The 25,766-nt window shown below is 35.9% G+C and overlaps 1 protein-coding gene across 4 annotated transcripts in view; it reads right to left on the bottom strand.

Annotated features, from left to right (window-relative positions):
- Window positions 1-25,766, bottom strand: part of FAM126A (family with sequence similarity 126 member A) — a 71,382-nt gene that overhangs the window by 32,839 nt on the left and 12,777 nt on the right. For 2 of the 4 annotated variants that reach the window (XM_033194943.1, XM_033194945.1), the window contains exons 2-7: window positions 14,385-14,463; window positions 7,002-7,103; window positions 3,254-3,433; window positions 2,009-2,089; window positions 1,367-1,482; window positions 884-979 (exon numbers count right to left, since the gene is read on the bottom strand). In XM_033194943.1, the coding sequence (XP_033050834.1) occupies window positions 884-979; window positions 1,367-1,482; window positions 2,009-2,089; window positions 3,254-3,433; window positions 7,002-7,103; window positions 14,385-14,435 (626 nt within the window). In that variant the 5' untranslated portion in view covers window positions 14,436-14,463. The remainder of the gene's footprint in view (window positions 1-883; window positions 980-1,366; window positions 1,483-2,008; window positions 2,090-3,253; window positions 3,434-7,001; window positions 7,104-14,384; window positions 14,464-25,766) is intronic. The other 2 variants (XM_033194944.1, XM_033194946.1) reach the window with 2 other exon arrangements.

Raw genomic sequence — 25,766 nt, forward strand, 5'->3', positions numbered from 1 at the left:
ACAATTCCACCAACTAGAGACAATCATTGTTAATATTCTGGTCATATTTAACCAATACCATATATACTATCATTAACTACTCTTTTAAATTAGGATTTTTTAAATGTGAATACACTATACTCAAGGATATAATTTAGTTTATAACTCCTTGGCTCAATTTATTTTTAACAAGAAAAGTTTAAGAACCAGTATCTCTTACTTATTTCTTAGTTCCAAATTAGAGCACAGTAAAAATATATAAATAAATACAAACAAAAAGAAGCCAACCACATGCCAAAACTTGAAAGGTCATAACAGCTCTATCATTTAGCTATATACTATAATCCTTTTCTAATTAAATATTCAATTTAAATGTTATTCATCTTTACATTCTTCATCATGTTCTTGTTTTTGTCGTTTTTGTTTGTGCTGTTTGTAAGACAGGGTCTTGCTCTGTCACCCAGACTGGAGTGCAGTGGTGCAATCACAGCTCACTGTATTCTCAACCTCCTGAGCTCAAGTGATCCTCCCACCTCAGCCTCCCAGGTAGCTGGGACTACAGGCGTGCACCACCATGCCCAGCTGATCTTTTATTTTAAATTTTTTTATAGAGACAGGGGTCTTGCTACGTTGCCCAGGCTGGTCTTGAACTCCTGGGCTCATGCGATACTCCCACCTCAGCTTATCAAAGTGCTGAAATTACAGACATGAGCTATTGCACATGTTTTTTGTGACTATCAATTATAGTGAACTTTCCATGTGTTGGGTAAGCTGAGCTTTACATTAACTTATTTAATGTTTTAAACAAATGATTACACAAAACAAAAATAACTTAGGTATGTACCAGACTAGCAATCACAGATTCATATATTTCAATATTAGAAACACTTGAATTTTACTTTACCTTGAACAAATTTGACACAGTGACTGAAGAGAAACACTGGGCATATAGGTTAAGGCAGCATTGTAACACAACAAAAGGAATGTCAACACTTCAAACCTAAAGACAAACAAAAAGAATATTACCAAATCTTTAGAATTTTAAGAAGTCAACTATAATAGGGGAGAGGGCACTCCTTGCGGAGAGATATAATGTTACAGAACAGACCTGCACAGTATAAGCACAACAATAATGAAAAACTACAAGGAAAAAAAGACTTTCCAAGTAATAGCCATATGAAACCTGTCTTTAAAATTCAATGTTCCAGCTGACACCTGAAGCAAGGCACACTGACAAATCTAGATCTATTTTTCTCTTGTATAAAATGACTCAATATTCAAATAAATTGTCACACACAACTCATTAAACATTATTTATAAATCTACTGAAATAATTTTCTTAAAAACTTAGTGGAGTAAGATAAGAATTTTTATCCCCACAGTATACCTATTCTGTGCTGTCAGCATCTCCCTTTGAGGATGAGGTCCACTGTATACCACTTTTGACAAACCATGCTGGGATAGTGCACTCTCGGTCAGAGCCATGGACCCAATGCTGGAAGGCTAGAGAAAAGATATTTGAATAAAGGAAAAAAAAAAGCTATTCTACTGAAAAGGTGATACTTAGAATATATATGTACCACTAAAATAGCTACCATGAAGAACATCATATATCTTAAACATATTTAGGCTGCCTACCAATTTTTTTGCTCAAAGATTTAATAACTAATTTTAAAACAAACCACAAATGAGAAATAAAAATTAGTTTAATTTCAAAAATTCTACCATGGAAATAGACAATTGCCCCCACTCCCCCTGCCAACACACACAAGTAGCCATCTATCAGGAGGAGTGAAAAATATTTCAAAAAGAATACTTTCAATAGATCTCTTATTAGCAGATTTTAGTTTGATGTTCAATTATTTTGATTTCTCATCTCAATTTGGAAATAGGAAATACTTTGCGGGTGTTTATACTTTTGCAGGTACTAATAAATTGATCAATTTTTTTTCCTAAATAACTAGATTATAATTTGTGGCAATGTCAAAGCTTAGGGTCAATAAACTTGTTATGATAAAATGTCACTTACTTCATGATATACAGATGGTTTGGATAAAGATGGAATCGTAAAACTCAATACTTTGCTATGTCCCTGTTTGTCAACTATTTCCTATAGAAGTGAAAGAAAATATATTAAAATACATACTTTCTTACATATAAATTTACAAACTAAATTTAAATAGTCTAAAACATTTTTTTAAAAAGACCTGAATAGAAAGCAATTTTAAGTTAAAATCTTAAACCATGATAATCCATTATTATTCATCAACACCAGCAGTTAAACTGTACATCCTTCCACTTAAAAAATATATGTAACATAATTTTCAGGATGGCTGAGACACAGATATTGTGTCTTAATAATCCCTGATCTAGCCGGGCGCGGTGGCTCAAGCCTGTAATCCCAGCACTTTGGGAGGCTGAGACGGGCGGATCACGAGGTCAGGAGATCGAGACCATCCTGGCCAAAATGGTGAAACCCCGTCTCTACTAAAAAAATACAAAACCTAGCCGGGCGAGGTGGTGGGCGCCTGTAGTCCCAGCTACTCGGGAGGCTGAGGCAGGAGAATGGCATAAACCCGGGAGGCGGAGCTTGCAGTGAGCTGAGATCCGGCCACTGCACTCCAGCCTGGGCGACAGAGCGAGACTCCGTCTCAAAAAAAAAAAAAAAAAAAAAAAATCCCTGATCTTCCTCATGTAACAAGTTATATTTGTTAAGGGAAGTAATCATTTAAATATGAAATATGTGAAGAAAATGACCTCACATTTCTTTTCCATTCTGAAAGGTACAAAACTTAAGTATCTAGAATACCATACTAATTAATATACAAACTCTATTAGTAAGGCAAGCTATATGTCAAAACAATGTTGTACACTCTGGAGACAGTCTAGATTTTATAGAACTATAATTGGTGAATATTAGAGTAAATCTTTTCTCCCAAACTTTCTGTGAAGGTCAGAAACAGATCATTTATAGGCAATGAACTTTAAGTTTACAAAATTTAAAATGCAACACTGATATTTTCTGATATCACTATAAAAGAAATGAAATGGTCTGATTTTCAACCTTCAATTAATCCATAAAGGTATAGTTACATAATTACACGTATGCTTGTATGTCTCCCAACCCCCAGAAAGTTATATTTGGAAGAATGGGCTATGAGTCATTTGACATATGAAAAAACAAACACTAGCTTCATTAAAATGATAAGCAGTTGCACAGGTTATATATTTGATTTTCTCAAAAAAGATTTTGTTAACTCCATTAAATACAAACCAAATTGTAAACCCCTAGAAGAAGAGCTTCAATGCATCCACTGCTATGCACATTTCTGCTGGCTGAGACTGCAAGGTAGCACCAAATTAGTTCTGGGAGAAACTGCAGCGTAAATTGAAGCAACTGCTCCTCTCCACTGCGATAGAATTCAAAGAGCTGGTGACAGACAGGTTCCAGCAACTGGAAGAAACACAAAATGTTAATTCAAGAACTGGACTGTATTTGAATGGAACTACTATATGAAGTATAAAAGGTTTTCTCAGATCGGTAAAAATCATGTCTTTTAAAGTTCTTAAAATACCTAAGTTGTAGGGAGTTTCTTCCTAAAATATCCTTTCTTCCTGGTAAAATACATGCCAATATATAAAGGTTTGACTATGGGGTTGAAGAAATTGAAATGGGAATCCTGGGTACTTACTGTCCTATCTCCCTCCTCCTGAGTTTATAATTAGGCAGCATCTGACAGCAATGATTGTTGTGTAGGGGTGCTAAATAACTACAGACCCCCCTAGATCTAGATCCCTATTGTGACCATGACTAATTGGCCCTGGATAGTCTAAATATTGCTGTAATTTTATTTTAAACATAATTTGGAGTCATCCACAACCTTTTCCTCTCCCACCATACTCTCAACATTATCCAGTTAACAGAGCTGACTGCATCTTTATAAGGGGCTTTAAGAAATCAGAGAGGCAAGGTAAGACCCTCTTACAGGTAAGTATTCTCTTAAAGTATATACAATGATCACACACAAGTCATAATTAAATATGTTAAAAGATTCACAAGGTACTGTTCACAAGGTACTGATTTTTCAAGCAAATTCTCAGGCTATTTATTATATATATCCAATGAACTATACTTCACTAAGGCAACAAATTTAAATAAATATACTAAACAGATTTTCTACAACCAATAATAGTAATGAACAGAAACTAATTTACAGTGGATGTTTTGATGTCAAGTAAGTGAAATATGTAAACTGAATATAATTAAAGTCAATATTGTTTATAAAACGTATAACAAAAGTTATACTTCAATAAACACTGACTAAGTCAAACTAGTCTTTCCTATTGAAAAATTAACTAACTTCTGACAGTTAATCTTCCACAAGGAATACTTTTTCCACTCCTGAAATGGTCTTTAGAGGCCAAGAGATGTCCAGTGTGGCCATAGAAAGACAACAGAAAAACAGAGGGGCAGGAGGCAAACTCATCCCATTCAGAGATAGCAAGAAAAGTTTTTAGCATAGGAATTTGAAAGAATGGGGTTAGACATGGCTGGAAGAAAGAATGACTGGTTAGCGATGTTTTAGCTTTCAGGGTGGAGTTTTTAAAATTTTCTTCGTGGACCCATATCAATAATCTCGAATTGTGGCATAACATCCCTCATCTCTAAATCCCTCAGAAAGCTAAATCAATTGAGATAGTCTAACAAACATTGCAAAATTATGAAATCTTATTTGAAAATTTATTCAAGACAGTTTGTCTGAACATATAATTTTAATCAAAACATACTCAAAAGGCTTTACAACCCATTTAAAATCCAAAATTTAGAGTTTTTGCCGTACAAAAGTATAACTTAATGAAGACCGATTCAAAGGGGAGGTAGAAATATATTGCAACAAGATTAGATGAAATTATGCATTTGAAATTAATACAGATAAATATTAATATCTGTGAAGTGTGTCCCAGATTGCAAAGTACTTACACATACATAAACCCATTAAATTCCCAAAACACTGTAGGGTAAAATATCATTATCCACACTTTCCACAGAAGGAAACTAAGACAAAGGCTATCCGCTATGACCAAAATCATATGGCTTATAAAGGTCAGACCTGGAGCCAGGTATTTTGGCTTCTTTACTAACATACCTGAAAAATGTCAGGAAGAATAAAATGATATACAGTGTAGGAAATATGGACAGTGTCTGACATATCTAACTTGACTATATTTGAAGCAAGCAAAGGAGCATTAGAACCTGCTGTGTTTCTGGTGTCTGGGTTTCATTTTTTAATGTTTTTTTTCTTCATGGAAACTGTGTTATTTATTGTGGTTACGTTTTACAGTACTATTAAGAGAGACTGTACCTCAAGTATACTTATACGTGTTAAATGGCTTTTTTGGGTTTAAGGAGAACCTAGTCACCATGTGTCATCTCTCCATTGTAAAATATATTTTGAGTTCTAAAACAACTAAGTCACAAATGGATTTTTACAACAATCCATTCATAAGTAAGAAGTCTGTATTATAACAGAGATTTCTAGTGGTAATAGGCATATGACTCAAAAATGCTCTTTAGTGACTAAGTAAGGAAAATGTTCTTTAATGACTAAGCAGGAAAAGAGTCAAGTTTTGGTAAATTTAGAAGGAAAATCTTGTAATATTTTTTGTATTGAACAATTACTGAGGAACATTGGGTAGGAAAAGGATATGGAAAAGTTGGAGAACACTACTATTCAGGAACCAGCAGCTACTGGTACCGGACCTCTCTGTTCTCTGGACTCCAGACTCCTAGAACTCAAAGGGGACTTTATGTAGGTTTTTCAAAAAACAACTGATTTCAAAACAGACTTAAGCAGTATTAACCACTACTCATATGCCTGTCTCAAAGTTATAGTCAACTAAAAGCACCATTGAAGCAAACTGCACTGTACCCATATAAACTGCCTCTTTATAAGTTTCTTGAACACATCACACATCCCAGGGCCTTTCCACCTACAGTTCATTCTCCTGGAAGGCTCTTGACCCTGATTCCACTCCAACTCCTAATTCGTTTGGATCTTGATTCAATCACCAACCTCAGTCCCAACATATATTTCCCTTACTTCATTTTATTTATCCTTATAGATTTATCACTAACTGACATAGTATTATATGTTTAGCTATTTGTTTAATGTCTATCTCACTAACTAGAAAACAAGTTTTAATCTACAAGATCAAGAATTTAGTCTATTTTATTCTCATAATTCCTAAGTGGTTCCTGATACACTATATGTGTTTAATAAATATTTATTAAATGAATAAAACTGAATAATAAAAAAGTACTATTAGTAAAGTTTAAATGACAAATTCATTGAACTTCAAATAATACCAGAAACAGTATCTCAAATTTCCAAAATTCTGGAAAACAATAATATCAACTTGTTAGGAATATTTTCAAATTAAGACACAAAATATTCTAAACAGCAAAAGGGAGGTTACAATGTTAAAGCAATAGCCACACTAAACTATTTGCCATTCTTTAAATATCTTTCATTTTCTAAGCCTCCGTATACTATCCCCACTGCATGGAATACTCTTCTACCTTGCCACCTGGAAAACTTGTGCTTATCCGTAGACTGGATTAAGGATTGCCTTGAAACCATGTGTTTACTTATTTTCTCCCACTTTCCTCTTTCAGGATAAAAACCATGTGTTACTCAATTTGATTCTCCATTGCCTAGCATAGTCGAAGGGCTCATAATGGACACTCAAATACTTGCTGAATGAATAAAATGAAATGTAGTGACATAAACTTTTCAAAGCTACCTCCAGCGAGAGAGAAAGAGAGAAAATGTTCAGAGATAGCTTTTGGAATATGGTAATAAATTCTATTTCTTGGCTTGGGGAATGGTACACTAAAGTTCATTTCAGTATTGTTCTTTAAACATATATATTTTCTTACCCTTTTATATAGATTTCACAATTAAAAATTAAAAATCAATCAAGTCAATACTACCAGCACAATAAACCATAAAAGTACTTACCTCACTTTGTGGCTCCTGGATAACTTTATAGAGAGATGAAACTAAAGAACTCTTGTCTTTCAAATTTGTGGCATAATTTGGTAAAGATGTTTCTGGTAATGTCTAAACAAATTTAAAAAAATACATTTTATTTTTATGAAATGTCCAGAATAGGCAAATCCATAGACGCAGAAAGTAAATTAGTTGTTGCCAGGACTGCAGAGGGAAGAGGAAGATTAGGAGTGACCAATAGGTATGAAGTTCCTTTTTGGGGTGATGGAAAAGTGCTGGAATTAGATGCTGGCATTGGTTGTACAACACTGTGAATATATCAAAAACCAAGGCAAGGTAAACATGTTTACCTTAAATTAGTAAATTTTATGTTATATTAATTATATCTCAACAAAACTTCAAAATAAAACAAAAAATATATTTTGTCCTCTTATCAACAAGGACATAAACTAACATCAACACTTCATCTTCAATCACATTTTGGGATTAGAGATAAGAATATAGGCCAGGCGCAGTGTCTCATGCCTGTAATCTTAGCATTTTGGGAGTCTGAGGCAGGAGGATTGCTTGACCCCAGGAGTTCAAGACCAGCCTGGGCAATATAGTGAGACCTCGTCTCTACAAAAAATCAACAACATTAGCTGGGCATGGTGGCACATGCCTGTAGTCCTGGCTACTCGAGAAGCTAAGGTGGGAGGATGGCTTGAGCCTGGGAGGTCAAGGCTACAGCGAGCCATGATTGTGGCACTGCACTCCAGCCTGGGCAACAGAATGAGACAGGGTCAAATTAACTCCGGAGTTACATACTGTGACTGTTAAGCATGGGAAGGCTGCTCTACTTTACCAACTGAGGGGAAAATTTAGAACTTTCAGAGCTAGAGAAAAAGATATCCACACTACCAACAAACTAATTTTCCTAATGCCATTTAAAACGTGGACAACGAGTCACAGCTTGCCAGCACCACCTATTCAGAACGAACACCATGACCAGAGAGGAATGGGAAGAAATAAAACTCCAGTAGTAAGTCAGATGATTTTGAATAAAAGAGTAGGGAAATCTGAAAACAAAAACATTTCATTATCATAATGATAAAAACCTTTCCTTCTGGAGTACACCCCCTCCTCAGATATCTGTGACAGACAGCAATATCAGTCTCCTAAGTTATTATTCTATCTCACCCAAATTACTTCCTTCAGTCAATCAATGTCAATCCTGAAGTAGATACCATGTCTCAGGATATTCCTAACTCACTCTAAAATATACATTATTCCTTATATGTCTCATATCCTAGTATTTCAAAATTTAATATGGGTTATAATTAGCGTATAGGTGAATGTGTGCATAAATTAAACAGCATAAATTTTTACAATAAAGACATTTGATTCATTTTCACTTTACTGTGAACTCCTTGAGGGCAAGAACTATCTTTTCATCTCTCCATGCACAGCACTCGCCACAAGGCCTCATACACAAATCTTTGCTGAGGGAACATATTATAGATAAACAAAATAAGAAATAAAAATTGCCATTGTTTATACTTTGGTAGATTCTTTAAAAGTGAGTCACATTTCACCTTAGGATACATAAGTGAAGAGGTTTTTTTTTTAAGTTTAAGAAGAGTTTTATTTACCAGAAGTGTAAGCAAATGTGGACTATTTGGAAACCTTTCACAATTCTCCAGAGTGGGGAAAAAAAGGTTTTACTGCAACTGCTTACATAAAGAAGAGATTAAGGCATTCTTCAATATTTCAAAAGTATGACACAAAAGATCTCCAGGCAACATTCCATTTCCGTCATTTGATCAAGAGTAACCTAATACTTGGGGAATTTATATAAAAGGGAATAACAGTCAAATAAACAGCAGATTCCTAATCCTCTGAATAAAAATAAATCTAAATTATGTATAAAATGCATTATATATATTTAAAACACATTGATGTCTAACTTATGTAACTAAGTATACATGTCTAATATATATGTGTAGCTATAAAATTAAAGAACAAATGAATCAAAATACAAATCTTTAGAAAAATTAGTAGTGAATAGAAAGATTATTATTATATATACATATATATATGATCTAGGCTAAAACTAGATCATTCATTAAAAATATGAATTACAATGTTCAGCTTATATACTAGCTGACTGTCACGAGGTAAAATATTTCCTGTGAAACACCGAAAGGCAAAAAGGCAGCCGTTTTCTGAAAAGACAAGGTCTGGAAAATACCATGGACCCAGGTTACCATTGATAAATGAAAGGAAGGGTATCTTAAAAATTAGTGCAGTAATAATACCTTTTATTCACAATTCTAACATTTCATTTAATGAATGTGGGAAAAGTTAATTTTGTCTGTAGAGAGGGAGAAAATGTAACTGTTGTGTTCATAAATGGTGCTTTAAAAAACAAGATCTAAAAGAGCCAAATGAATTTAAATACTATTACAGCAAAAACATTTAAATTTTCATGCACTGACTAGTTCAAAGATACTGACCTTCTTAAATACCAGCTTAGCTTTCTTACATTTCAGAAGGCATAACTGGAGTTGAAAAGTACCTAATGGAAAATTATGTTGGTATATTATTCTTGGCAAAATTTGACATCGGGTGTGATGGCTCACACCTGCAATCCCAGCACTTTGGGAGGCCGAGGCAGGTGGGACCCTGTCTTTAGTAAAACTACGAAAATTAGCCAGGTATGTGGTGCCATGCGCCTGTAGCCCCAGCTACTTAGGAGGCTGGGGCAAGAGAATCGCTTCAACCCGGGAGGCAGAGGTTGCAGTGAACCAAGATCGTGCCACTGCACTCCAGCCTGGGTGACGGAGCGAGACTCTGTCTCGGAAAAAAAAAAAAAAATTTGAAGACAGATGCCTCTTACTAAAGTATCATTTGACAGATGGTTTTTCAAAACTGTGAGGAGGTGATATGGGTTGAGTAGCAGAGAATTAATCAAGATGGACAGATGGGTGAAGAACCAGTAATTAGAACAATCCTGTTCAACAACATCACACATAAGATTTGATTTTGAGTCACATATTGAGATTCAGCAACTATCAGAAAATTTTTAAAAATTAGGAGTCCGGAAATCTGCTAGATAAATCTACCACACAGCAGTAACAAAAATAACACCATCTGAAAGATAATATTTTATAAATAAATCTTTGAAAAGATAGAGCTTGAACTATTCATGAAATCTTAAAATAATGAAGTCCTAAACTAATCATTTAGTTGGTATATAAAGAAAATAGGACAAGCACAGTGGCTCACACCTGTAATCCCAACACTTTTGGGAGGCCAAGGCAAGCAGATCACTTGAGGCCAGGAGTTCGAGACCAGCCTCGCTAACATGGCAAGACCACATCTCTACTAAAAATACAAAAATTAGCTGGGCATGGTGGTGCACACCTGTAATCCCAGCCACTCAGAAGGCTGAGGCATGAGAATCACTTGAACCTGGGAGGTACCCGTTGCAGTGAGACAAGATTGTGCCCCTGCACTCCAGCTTGGGTGACAGTGCGAGACCCTGTCTCAAATTTTAAAAAAAGAAAATACTAATGAGAGTTCATAGCTAGAACAGACAATGAATAATTTTACCAAATTTTCAACTTCAAAAATTTTAAATAAAGTATTTGTACAAAGCAAATTGTGTCATCTCTACACATTTGAGAGATGTTGGGTGAGGTTAGGAGTTCAGACTGACCGTGGACCAGTGTAGAGCTACAAATCATCTTCATAAACCACTTACAGTACTGTGACTTTTCTGATGAAAATATGAGACCCGGAGAGGTTATGCCCAGCATCATAAAACCAGCCTAGGGGAGAATTAGAATTAAGTCAAAGGGTTTCTGACTTTCAGCTTACTTACTCAATCATGAGTAAGTGGCCTTATTAGCATTATGGCCTTATCAGCACCATGGTTATTAAATCAAACAACCAAGCAAAAGCTTTTCTAGAAATATGTATGTAACCAAAACCTTTCTTAAATATTTTAACAAAAATGTGTAATTTAACATCAGAGATTTCAAAAGATATGTTACTCTAATTTTAGAAGTACTTAGCAGACATGTTCCCAAGCACTTTTCTATATTCTATTACCTCTGGTATGCTGCTGATTTTGCCTGATAACCTTCTTCTCTTTGTCAAACATAGAGCTGAATTCAACACACATTAACCCAATTTAGAATAACACTCCAAATAATTATCAGGAATGCCTACCAAACTAATGAAGGAATGGGAAATATCCTTCCTTGAACTGGCTATAATACAGATTTGAAAATAATTTAAAACATTTGAGTATCAAATTGATTCAAAATTGGGTAAAGTTAATCTTGGGGTTGGGCAGGAGAAACTTCTTAAACTACATTTTATTTCTTGTAGGCCATTATTTCACTCCCTCCTCCTAAAGGAAAAGTTTCCCTATGCTTACATTAAATTTATTAAAAATGTTAATAAAATATTGCTACCCACATAATATGTTATATTGATAAAATACTACTTAAATAATATTTTCTATTTATTCACACTCTGGTTTTTTGTAGCGGAAGATGGTATTTGGAAAACAAGATCTGGGTGCTTAGTGTACTCACTGCAACCGGGGTGCCATTGTTTCTAGGTCCTCCCAATGAACAAAGCTAGGGGATAAATGTATGCATATATGTACAGACACACACACACATATATATCATATGCATACTTAGAACCCATGAGTTCATAATGATTCCAATACAACACCTTAGAGTTCTTTCTTGACTTTTGCTGTTCCATGATTGTAATTCCCTTTTCAGACAGATAGAAATCTAACTCCCATTATCTTCAAAGTATTTACTTATTTGTTCAATCAACTTATTTGCTCAATGTAACCAATCTACCAACGTAACTATTCTGGTTACTCTTCTACATGCCACCTCTGTAGCCCTTCACCCCAACCACCTACTTCCTCAGATACTACTGCCAATAACCGCTGCTCTGCCCCTCACTCCTTGGTACTGCACTTCCTAGGTGACTATATATCCAAACCAGGAGGGGAAGGGAATAAATGAACAGATGGGAAGGGAAGGAGATCAGTCATGGTTTTCCATTATTTGCCTTACTAGCTGATCTTACCCCTACAACCCACCCTTTAACATGCTCTCTTTCCACAACTCCCATCTTAAAGAATGGATAGCTAGCGATACTTGCTTTTGCATATTTTACTTCATCGTGAAACATAGGAACGCCCTAGAAGAAATAGCATTCAACTGTTAAACTTGACAATTTCCATCAATCTGCCAAAAAAAAAAAAGCCATGATAAGAGACTATGTTAAACACAAAGATAACACAAGCAGGAAACACACACACACACAAGATTTAATCAAAGTTTTTTTGTTTCGTTTTTTGTTTTTTTTTTAGAGACAAAAGTCTCACTCTGTCACTAGACTGGACAGCAGTGGTGCTATCATAGCTCACTGCATCTTTGAATTCCTGGGCTCAAGTGATCCTCCCATCTCAGCCTCCCAAGTAGCTGGGGCTGCAGGCATGCACCAACACGCCCAGCTAATTTTTGTTTTGTTTTGTTTTGTAGAGAGGAGGTCTTGCTATGTTGTCTAGGCTGGTCATTTTTTTTTTTTTTTTTTTTTGAGGCAGAGTCTCGCTCTGTCACCCAGGCTGGAGTGCAATGGCGCAATCTCGGCTCACTGCAAGCTCTGCATCCTGGGTTCATGCTATTCTCCTGCCTCAGCCTCCTGAGTAGCTGGGGCTACAGGCGCCTGTCACCACGCCAGGCTAATTTTTTGTATTTTTAGTAGAGACGGGGTCTCACTATGTTAGCCAGGATGGTCTCGATCTCCTGACCCCGTGATCCGCTCGCTTCGGCCTCCCAAAGTGCTGGGATTACAGGCGTGAGCCACCGAGCCTGGTGCCTAGGCTGGTCTTAAACTCCTGGCCTTAAGCAATTCTTCCATCTCCGCCTCTCAAAGTGCTGGTATTACAGGCATGTGCCACCACATCTGGCCACAAGTTATTAAAATATGTAGAAAGCACTTCTGTAACATTCTATGTCACTTATGATGACTTAGGGAATCCATAGAAGGATGCTCAATTCATGGCTATAAAAGCTGAGACAGTAAAAGTCTGCCCAGCTATACATCAGGATTAGATAACAGAGACAGATAAGGCCAGCTGTAAAATTAACAGGAAATGGTGCTTTTCCTAAATACACACTGCAACTGAAAAATGTCATAACAATCTCCTTCTTTGAGTGACTACTAAATTCTTACTAAGATAACTAGTTGCCTAGAATCACAGATTATAAAAAAGTTTGTTGTTGAACATGTATCAGTAAGAACAAAACATCCCACTCTTGCCTAGAGCATCTAAGTCACTTTGACATAGAAAAGCAGCCTTGATTTTCAACCCAGGTACAAAGATATAAATACAGAGTTTCTGAACATAACATTTCAAATCTACGTTAACTTTGTAGTTTTCAAGACAACAAGATCCTGGGTCTACTTTGAAGGCCAGACCAGATGTTCACCCCATTATAAACAGCCCTGCTTTGTTTTGAGTCTACCAGAATACCGTTCCATTTAAATTTCACCTAAACTCTACCCTTCCTCCAAATTATTATAATTTTATCTTTTCTTTGGTTTGGTGAGATGGTCCCATAGTATCTATTGGGCAATCTCCCTCAATGAAACAAGTCAATAACCCTGACTTTGTCAGACTGTAACTTTGTCCCTATAGGTCTTGGGCTGATTGGGCTGGACAAAATCAAAGTGACAGTTGCAGCCCAAACTCTTCATTCCTGTGGTTCATGATCATGCAAGTGCACATACTTATGTGTCATATAAGGACAGAGAAAAGTAATTAGCTGATTAAAGAAACACTATTTTAGCTATCCTAGAGAAAATTCATGAGACAAGAAAATATAAGTTTTATTTTTTTCATTAACTAATCAAAGGTTATACACCCCTTATATAGCCACTGGGTTAGCCAGCTAGAGAAAGATCCACTGGTATAAAGTTGAGCAAATATCTTCCCATCCTCTCCTCATTGTTGATCATGCCCAGTTCCACTGCCCTCCAAACTGCAAGAAACATTTTGACAATGAATCATTGATGGTCATTGGAGAATGACACCAACATTCAGAGACTTTAATTATTTGTGGTATTGCCATGAAAGAAAGAAAATAAACAAACGAATAAACTCTTTGAACCACTTGGGAGAAAAAAGGACTCAATTTCCTAGAAAAGATTACTATGTGTAAATAACTCTCTATTGAGATTTGATAGAAAATACTTCTTCCACAGATATTTAACCCTTCAGTCATATAAAATACAAAAAATCACTGGAATTTAAACCCCAGACAAAACTTCTTTGGACTATAATTACTATAGTAGAACAGTAAATATTACCTTAAACTCTGACAACCATTCCTCCACAACCCCTTTCTCTGAAGTAAACATTTTTCCACATCTGTTCTAAACCTTCAACCTGAAAATTAACATAGAAAAATGTTAACGTTTTGAATACATTTAGTCAGATTACTATGAATAGAGATAATCCTATAAAGTTGTTACTTCATATTTGTGAAATGAGTTTCAAACATAAATTACTAAATTCATTTCAAAACCAATGTGCACAAACAAGCCTTAAAATGCAAGAATTCTGACAAAAGCATAAATATCATAACATGATGAAATTGGCTCTGCAATTTTCATTTGGTTTTCAGGAATGCCAGCTGCAAAACATACTGGACATTTTTCTCTAGTTTCAATAAAATAATTTCTTTTTTTTTTTTTTTTTTTTTTTTTTTTTTTTTTTTTTTTTTTTTTTTTGAGACGGAGTCTCGCTCTGTCGCCCAGGCTGGAGTACAGTGGCCGGATCTCAGCTCACTGCAAGCTCCGCCTCCCGGGTTTACGCCATTCTCCTGCCTCAGCCTCCCGAGTAGCTGGGACTACAGGCGCCCGCCACCTCGCCCGGCTAGTTTTTTGTATTTTTTAATAGAGACGGGGTTTCACCGTGTTAGCCAGGATGGTCTCGATCTCCTGACCTCGTGATCCGCCCGTCTCGGCCTCCCAAAGTGCTGGGATTACAGGCTTGAGCCACCGCGCCCGGCAATAATTTCAAAAAGATCATCGAACTTAAAAAAAAGGCAGAAAATGTTTCAAAACTGTGAAAATATAAGAAGACATGCATCCAAAATTGACTTTATAGAAAGCATTAAAGTAAGTTAATTTGCTTACATTTCAGTTCTTTACAACAGTAACTAGGCAAGCCATTTGGTTTCATGAAAGTTAATACTCCTTTTTTAAAAAGTACAAGTGACAGGCCGGGCGCGGTGGCTCAAGCCTGTAATCCCAGCACTTTGGGAGGCCGAGGCGGGCGGATCACAAGGTCAGGAGATCGAGACCATCCTGGCTAACACGGTGAAACCTCGTCTCTACTAAAAAATACAAAAAACTAGCCGGGCAAGGTGGCGGGCGCCTGTAGTCCCAGCTACTCGGGAGGCTGAGGCAGGAGAATGGCGTGAACCCAGGAGGCGGAGCTTGCAGTGAGCTGAGATCTGGCCAGTGCACTCCAGCTTGGGTGACAGAGTGAGACTCCGTCTCAAAAAAAAAAAAAAAAAAGTACAAGTGACAATATTCAAAATGACTATATTTGACAATAGTTATTCAGAAGATTGGGATTTACTTAAGTATAAATTTAAAGAAACAAGCTAAAGGAAATGCAGAACAGTTTTATCTCAAGCAAAATGTCAAAATACAATGTCTTTTTCTTTACCCATCCATTTGTATGGGAGTACACTTGGAAACTATTTCCTGATGGAAAAGTTGAGCTCTATCTGAATTTCCTAACTTCCAAATTCAGTCACAAATCCTTCATTAGGCTACTTAATTTTTATCAGCATTATAATGTAGTAGAAACTCAGGTAGAGTAGCCAGAAATGAATTCTGACTCTATTACTTACTTGCAGTATTACCTTGGGCAAGATATTTGCCTTACTTTTTTTTAATCTGCAAAATAGGGATAATGATAGTACCTATTTGCAAGGAGTTATTGTGAGGAGTACATATTAAAATGCAAATAAAAGCAGCTATTTCCATTTCTGGCAACAAAGTATTATTATTATGCAATATTATTATTATTAATTCTTATAAACTCTGCTCAACTGTCTATCAAAGTATCCAGATATGCCTTAATGAACAACACAGGTTCTAGTCAAAGAATACATTCTAAGGTTCCTGATGTCTAATTCTCATAAAATACATGATTAAAACATTTTTTTGGTCATTCATTCATTCATTCACTCGTAAAAGATTACTTGAGTAATATGAATTTTATTGTTAAAATAAAAAATATTCCTCCTTGGATCAAGTCAGACTAATAGAAAACCACATACATGTGGTGTATTATTGATTTTATAGAATTGTCTGTTTGGAGAAATTGGGCTTTGAAATTATGTCCAAAATGTTACCAAAGCACTACTAGATCACATTTATCCTCCTTAAAAGCCAACAAAGTCTAGAAAATTCACATCTTAAGTTTTCAGTACCAGGAAAACCTCTCCTTAGGAGTAACTTGTTTATTTTTATATTATGAATACTGTGAGTTTCATAACTGATTCTCTTTGTCTTACTCTTATTTTCTGTCTGCCTGTATCTAGGTTGTTTCATGTTGTTATGTATATTTGTAAAACAAAGCCAATATAAATGCACAAAAATTTTCCTTTGTATGAATTCCATTGTTTAATAAATTAGGACAGAAAGTTATCACAAATGGAACCACACTACTTCATGTTACATAGAACTGGGGAGGTAAAATTTTTACAAAAATTCACAATAACTCTCCAGTTAAAATTAAGGTTAACTTTTTTTAAATTAAAAGAAATCAAGAGGAATACACAAGGAACCAAGAACAGTCAAGGGCTGTCTTGAAGAACAACAGAGCTGTGAGACCTGGACTTCTAATAGCAAAGTTCAGTATAAAACTTACCAAAAACTATGGTAATTAAGCCAGTGATGACACTGTTGGAAGGATAGAAATCAACCAATGGAACAGAATAGAGTGGCCAGAAATAGACCCACACATACATGGTCACCTGATTTATGACAAAAATAACACGGAAATTCAGTGAGGAAAGGATGATCCTTATAATAAATGGGGCTAGGTTATTTGGATAGCTACAAGGGGAGGACAAAAAGAACCATGACCCCAGAGATCATGCTGCAGGCAAAAACAAAAAAAAACAGTTTCAGTTGGATCATAGATCTAATTGTGAACAGTAAACCATAAGGCTTCTAGAAGAAAACGCAAGAGAGTACTTTCATAATCTTAGGCTAGGCAAAGGTTTCTTAAACAAGAGGCACAAAAGCACTAATCACAAGGAGGAAAAAAAGGGTAAACCAGATTTCCTTGAAAGTAAGAACTTCTACTCACCAAAAGATACCACTAAGAGAATGAAAAGGCAAAGCCATAGAGTGGCAGATGATATCTGCAATTCATATATATGACAAAAGTTTCATATCCAGAATATATAAAGAATTCATAAATTATTAAGAAAAAGGTAGACAATCCTATAGGAAAAACAACACCATCATTTATTCAAATGGAAACTTAGCACATGAAACATGCTCAACTTTGTTAGTCATTAGGGAAACATCAGTTAAAACCCACAGTGAAATACAGCATACAAACACACACACACACACCCACACACGTAGCTAAAATGAAAGACAGATCACACCAAGTGTTGAAAAAGATATGGAGCAATCAATATTCAGACACAGCTAATGTGAATGCAAACTGGTACAATATCTTGGAAAACTCTTCAGCGATATCCTCTAAACTTGAGGATATACATATATACTCTATGAACCCAGAAATTCTACCCATGTTAATACTCAACAGAAATGAGGACATACGTTCTCTGAGAGCTATGTTCAGAAAATGTTCATCTGAGCAATAGGTTTTTGTTTCTGTTTTGTTTTTAGAGACAGGGTCTCACTCTGTTACCCGGGCTAGAGTGCAACAGCGCTATCACAGGTCACTGTAGCCTCAAATTCCTGGGCTCAAGGGATCCTCCCACCTCAGCCTCTCAAGTAGCTGAGACTACAGGAGTGTACCACATGCTCGGCTAGAGCAGATTTTTTTTAATAGTCAAAAACCAGAAACAAACCAAATATCCATCAATAGTTGAATGAATCAATTATGGTACACTGTACAATATCTGAAATTCTATACAACAAAATACAACTTTGAATGAATAAACTGTATCTGTGTTATGGTGTTGGATAAAAGAATGCAGGAAAAGAGAGTACATACTATATAATTCCATTTATGTAAATTTCAAGAACAGATAAAACGAATCCATTTGTGTTAGGAGTTGGGATGGTGGCTGCTCTTGAGGGGCCTATCTTGTCGGTTCTGGTAACAGTCTGTTTCTTGATCTAGGTGCTGGTTACTCAGGTGTGTACATTTGTTGAAAATTTGCCAAGCTGAACACTCATAATTTGTACATTTTTCTGTATGTATATTACACATTAGTAACACCAGTCAGCCCTGGGTCTCTTACCTTCCACTTGATAGAGATCAAATGGGTGCCCTCATTGTATAGCTGAGCTCACATGGACACTCACCTGTTTAGCATGCATGCAAGCTCAGAATAAAATTGTTCCTCCCCAAACTTCTCTGTCTCCTGCAGAACTCAAAAGGGAGTCTATGACATGCCTCCCTACCCTGAAAGTTTCACAGTCTCATCACCATTGTCTGCCTTAGGTCCACCAGGACTAAAGTCATTATTCCCTTCATCCCTGTTCATGTCCGGCACCACAAGAAGCTACAGACACCCAGGTGACATTCATCTCCCACACACTATCATCATAACTCTTTGTACATCTTCTGTTTTGCTCCCATCTCCCATCCCATCCTAATTCTGGAAGGAGGATATACTTTCACTGTGTCCTCTGGAATTTAGAGTCTATTACCAGCAAAATCCTCTATATCTTCAACAGTTCTTCAAATGTTTTCTTCTTTGCATGAGACACTAGTTTCCCTGCATGCAACCTTACCAAATAGTGATTGCATTTCCTCACACATCCCTGAAAGAAACCACTGGGCCTAGAGGTAAAGTAGGTGTTCTCCTTCCTTCTTATTACCACTCAAGATCATTCTCTTCCTCCTTCAACCATCCACCCAAAGCTGCTTTGAAACTCTGTCACCATCATCTATCAATCAATCCACCCCATGCCCTTGCCCTGCTCGGTCTCTCCCCTTCATTTCTGGATGATCTTAGCTCCTAGGTCACTGTCATGCTTTCAAACAACTCCTGCTTAAATCTTGGTGATTTTTTTTCTTGCCTGAAGTCTTAATTCCTAGAAGTCTTAATTCCTAGATTTCTCCCCCTACAATATTGTCTTCCTCCCTGCCTCAGCTATTCAATCCTATGATCGTAATCTATGATCATAGCCTAGACCATCTGTTTTCAAACATTTTGGTAAGGAATTTTTTATACTATTAAATATTAAGCCAACCTGAAAGAATACACAATGGCTAAAGCTGGAACAATCTGAGCAACAGAACAAATAATGTAGTATTGAATTATAACCCAAAGTATAAAATAAATATACATGAGTCCACACTCATATAAATAAACAATTAAATAAATAAGAGAATAGGAGGTAAAGCTTCCTTACACAAGAATTCCCAATAATAGATGTAGACACTATCTCTTCCAGGAGGTAGAGCTTAGTCCTTGCTTCGCCATTGAGAGTGCATTGGTCATAGCTATTCACTTCCAAAAAAATAGAGTATGGAAAGAAGAAAAGAGCAACTGTATAGTGGTGAAACCTGGCAAGCACTGCCTTGGTCAAAGCTAACATCAACATGATGTCATGTGAATATCAAGTACCATCCAATATGATTACAGACATGAGCCACCGTGCCTGGCCCCTGGTATGTTCCTCTTAACTATAAAAGAAAGAATATTTTTAGAAGAGATAGTATGGCTGAGTGCGGTGCCTCATGCCTGTAATACCAGCACTTTGGGAGGCTGAGGCGGGAGGATCACTTAAGGTCAGGAGTTTGAGAAAGCCTGGCCAACACAGTGAAACCCCTCTCTACTAAATATACAAAAATTAGCCAGGCATGGTGGCGTGTGCCTGTGATCCCAGGTACTTGGGAGGCTGAGGCAGAAGAATCGCTTGAACCTGGGAGGCAGAGGTTTCAGTGAGCTGAGATCGCGCCACTGCACTCCAGCCTGGGTGACAGAGTGAGACTCTGTCTCAAAAAAAAAAAAGAAAGAAAGAAAGAAAGAAAAGAAAATATACAAACATTAAAAATGAAGCCTGAAATATCAATGCATTATGTAAGAAAGAGAACAATGGAATTCTATAAAGTGTAGGATAATTTTTTTATTTTAGATTCAGGAGGTACATAAGCAGGTTTGTTACATGGGTATAGTGTGTGGTGCTGAGGTTTGAAGTACTATTGTAGGATAAGTATTTAAAGAAATGAAAAATTGAAAAGCCAACAGTGTTTACTAGCTGACATAAGCTTTTCTTTGTCCTTACCACATACGGTAACATTGTAAAAAAAAAATTATTTCCATAAGCCCTGGGCTTCAAGATGAGTAACAGTTACGACTAAAGGTATCACTAAAGCTTAGATAGGACAAAAAGCAAACTGGTCACAAAATGATGATTTTAAAATGGTTTCTCTCTACCAGCAAGCAGCAAGAGGCTCTCTACAAGTTGCTAACCCACCCCACATTTCATATCTAATATGTAACCTATTAACATCTATGCCAAAGACTTGATTATATAACTCTGCAAGCTTTATAAATCTAATTAGACATCTCTAGTAATATTCAAAATACACTTGCATTTTTAAAAACTTTATTCTTCTCAAAGGTAAGAGATAAAATTAAAATACATGTTTCCTGCTGTGTAACTAACTTCCTATTTTTGCCAAACATGTTCCGGAGGAGAATATTTAAAATTACATTAGAAGGCTTGTTAGGAGTCTATGTAGTATTTCACTAGCCCAATTAGTCTGTCTAACACTAATTTTTTATATTTTCAATGTACAATAAAACCTTTCTAAGTCAAATATCTTATTCTTCAATTCCCACATTATGTTATTAATAACAATTACCAAAGTTTATCTTTTAGTGTTGTCATCAGAGACATATAACATTTTAATTATTTTATAAGAATATTTTTAAAGTATTTGTAACTTTCACTGTAAAACTCTAAAAATTTCTTTATTCCTATTTTTTAAATCATCCCCTCCATCATTAAGTACTAACTATAAACTACTATAAAACTTTTTATAACCATTTGTTTTATATATCATTATGAAAATCAAGTTTCTATAAATTTATAGAGCAACCAAATTTCTATAAATGGATTGTTACACATCACGAAATTTTAAACTTCTCTCCTATGCAATGAGGCCATTGCTGTAGTTAAATTAAGCACTACCAGAAGATGATCAAGAATTCCTGGGTGAATTTCAGGAAAACAGAATGGTGAGAAATGTTCAGATTATGTTACAGAATAAAATTAATTTAATTTTAGGATACTGCTGCTTAGAAACTGACCAATCAACTGTGAAGGAGGAGGGTATTTGTGCTGTTGTTTAAAAAGAAGTGATGTTGATGCCTCACTGCCTACCTAGGTCATCACGTAAATAAAGCTGCCTCTCAAGGCACTAGGAAAAGTAAAGTAATTCATAGTAAGAGAGGTTTGGTAAGTCTTTCCAAAGGCCTGTTACTTAGGACTATTTTCCCCCCAAATCACAAAACAAGTGTCCGATTATCAAGAATAGAACATAGGTTTTTACTCAATAAAATGGTTTTTGGCTAAACCATCTTTTGCCTACCCCAAGGACAAATAAAATCATGCTGGGATATCAGTGTGCTATGGCAACCAGCCCAGTGTGTTTCTGTTGGAAAAGCTAGAACAATTAGAAGGTAAGAAGTTCCTTCTTCTCGTTTCCCATTTCTATCTTCCCATTCTTCTCAGATCCTCCAGGACTTCAGACAAGATCGGGCGCATTCAAGGTGGTATGGCGGTAGACAAGATCCTCCAGGACTTCAGAAGAACATTGTGTCCAGGGAAAGGATACCTGATTTGGACTCTAATAAGAGAAGTTACGAAGAACTATTTTTTAACAACCATGTTGACCAAAAGAATACAGCAAACACAATGCTGTGAAGCTTCTGAGGCCAACAGTTACTGCTCTTGGATTTCTATTGCAAATATTCTCCCTCCTTTTTGAGCTAGCATTCAAATAGCCTTGACTAAGATCATGTATAATGTATTAACAAATTAGATTTATTTTAGATAAGAGCAGACAGAATGGTGAGATCTCTGGGAACCACGGCACTAAGATGAGCACTTCTTATTGACATTAATATAGCACATGACTCAGTGGTTCAACATTATTTTTTTTTCAAATAAAAATTATATAACATAATCTCAGCTCACTGCAAGCTCCGCCTCCCGGGTTCACGCCATTCTCCTGTCTCAGCCTCCCGAGTAGCTGGGACTACAGGCGCCCACCACCTCGCCCGGCTAGTTTTTGTATTTTTTAGTAGAGACGGGGTTTCACCGTGTTAGCCAGGATGGTCTCGATCTCCTGACCTCTCGGCCTCCCAAAGTGCTGGGATTACAGGCTTGAGCCACCGCGCCTGGCCCATAATTTTAAAGGTTTAAACTGTATTAGTAATTACAGGCAAATTTCAGTCCAGATATTATAAGCATAAGTAATATACAGCAAGTATTAATAAATATTTATTGAATAGAGGAATAAATTTCACCCTTTATAATGCCTGTCAAATTTACCATCTGCTCTCCGTCTCCACAGCAACACCCTGAGTCTGGGCCTTTATTTCCTCTGCATGTGCTGATCACACAGCCTTCTGGCTCCTGGTTTCTTCCCTTCTCCAGTGCACCATGCATGTTGCTGCCATATAATCTTGCTGAAATTACTTTTCTCCTGAACACACCATGACATCAGACCTAACAAATATTCCACATCAAACTTTCCCTATAATATGGTCATAATTTACCTATCCAAATTTTACTTAACACTATTCTCCAAAATACTCCATGCCACTCCAGGCTCCATGTCTTTGACTATGCTTCTCCTCTCTATCTTCCTTTTGCTCCTCAGCTTTTACACCCTACCTAGGAAAAACCTGGGGCTCTTATTAATGAAATGCATGCACTGGCAAGGTAAGCTGCCAGGAGAGAACTGCCACTGCATTTGTGAGACACAACAGCATCATCTGATTATTTAACAGACTGATTGATGCAGATAACCTTGACTCAGAAAACCTCTTATTAGAATTTTATAAGAAATCTTAAAAGTCCATTAATATGTTATATATTTCATTAAACATAAAAATACCACAAACCAATTATTTTACATTTAATATTGGGTAAAAATCTACAAGAGCAGTTATTGCTGAAATAAAGCTTTCCAAAATGTTTGTACCAACTTTTACAAAATACAATTATAGTACATACTAAGTGATTCAAGTATTACCTCAGTGAATCAAACTTCAGTAAGCCCTGATAACATACAAATTATAAAGTTTATGTTAAGATTTCAAGAGATCAGTGTAAAAATTCTGAACTATAATAATTACCTCAATCACATTCATTGACATGATTATCACACAATTGCATATTAAATAGCATAGTGATTAGAAATGCTTTCTACATATTCACTAGAACAGGATGTCAAGTTGACAGCCTGTTCATATAATTTATCCAGACAGTAGGCTGGGCAGGGTCAGAGTAAGAACAAAGCAATAGAAGTAGCAAAAACAAACACAGAATGGGAGATCACATTAAGGGTTAACTCATTCAATATTTTCATATATGCAAAAAGTCAATACATGTTCAAACTGCAACATTAATAATTCAGCAAGTCCTTGAGTGTCTACTGAGCATAATGTAAAGTGTTTCTATTAGTGTGCACTATTAGCAAACGAATAGTAAAATATGATCTGTGTCCTTAAGGCAATTGTAATCCAGATGGCAAAGGAAAAGCAGGGAATAGACGAGAGGCAAATAAGTCAAGGTAGCATCTTACATTTTCTAGAGGAATAATTGCAAGGGCAATCATGAGAAAATTATCAGAAATACACAAAATCAACAATGAAGAGTTTAAAACAAGGGTTCTGCTCACTATGCAACTATAAAAGATTATAAAAATTCCAACAAGAAAGAAAATAAAACACACACAAAAACTATGAACACTAGGAAGAAAACTGATCACCCATCCCTGCTAATATTTTTCTTTACCAGAGATTTTTTTAAATTGCTGTACTTAAATATTTTCCACATAATTAAAATAAATAATCATCCTTCTCACTGCTGTTATCTCACTCTTCAAAAGAAAATACTGTTAACTTTATATTATTTCAGACTTTTTTCTATACATATACTATATAATCAGCAGTTCTGAAAACTCTCTACCCTTAAAAAGTATTGAGCAATATACCTAAACCAAAAGAAAATATATCTTTTCAACCAAGAAAAATATATCAACCAAATAGCACATGTATATACATAGGTACCTATCTATATCTATATAGATATCTGCTCAACCAAAACAAAATATATCTGCTCTATCAAAACATGTACATATGTATATATGCACATATATACATACATGTATATGTAGTCCATTTGCATTTTGATTTTAATATAAAAATAGAACCACATGCTACCAAAACTTGATTATTTTTCACCTAATACATCATGGACCTTTTTAAAAAATATGTGGTACTCTCTCCTGTTATTTACTTCTTTGTGTAATCCTCCTCCACATCAATGCTGGAGTTGGCAAAGTGACATGTTTTTGCCAGTGGACTTTAGTAAGCATGGTGCAAGGAGAAGCTTAATAAGAGCTTCCATCTAGGATCTGTCCTCTTCAATTGTCCCTCTTAGAGGGTAACCACCATGCTATAAGAGCTGAGGGACAGACATCTACATGAGAAGCCACATGAAGACAGACCCCGGAGGACAGCAGAAAAAAAAGGCTTTCCTTGTGAAAATTTAACTACTTGACAAAGTTAAAGAAGCTTTTTTTTTAAATCAAAGGACTTTTAAGAGCCTTTAATATGCTAAATCTGTATTACTAATCTCCAAGAAACGCATTTAGAATGAAATAGTTTCCTAAATGCACTTGACCATGGGATCCTTTGCTGTCCATACGCAACTGGCATCATTGGGAATATGGTCTGGAAAACATTCAATGTGACCGAATGTGTCATACATAGCAATGGTAGATGTCCATGGATAATGTTGTGATAATGACTAACATTCCTCAAGCACTTATGTTTCTGGCACTATGCTAAGCGATTTATTGGAATTTTAATTTAATTCTCATAGCCATCCTAGCTGGTAAATTAACATAATCTCTATTTCACAAAAAAGAAAGCTAACACTTAAAGAAATAACTTGCCCAAGATCACACACTACCAAAGTGGTTAAGTTAAGGTTAGAACCCATGCAGCCAAATTCCAAAGACCCCATTCTAATCACCATGCTATCAGCAATCCCTACCCACGGCATCTAAAACAGTTCAAAGCCTTTCCCTTGTCTCATAAATAACTTACTCTTGTTTACTCTTTTCTTCTTCCTAATATTTTCATTCTAAATTGAAAAGTAGGATATTTTCATTTTAAAATAAATTGGTAGGGAAAAGTAAATTATTCAGATGACTGTATTTGGCGGCCAGGTTGAGAACGATAGGGTAGTAAAAGAACACGGTAGGAT

Source organism: Trachypithecus francoisi, unplaced genomic scaffold, assembly GCF_009764315.1.
Source record: "Trachypithecus francoisi isolate TF-2019V2 unplaced genomic scaffold, Tfra_2.0 Lachesis_group4, whole genome shotgun sequence".
Taxonomy (NCBI): Eukaryota; Metazoa; Chordata; class Mammalia; order Primates; family Cercopithecidae; genus Trachypithecus; species Trachypithecus francoisi.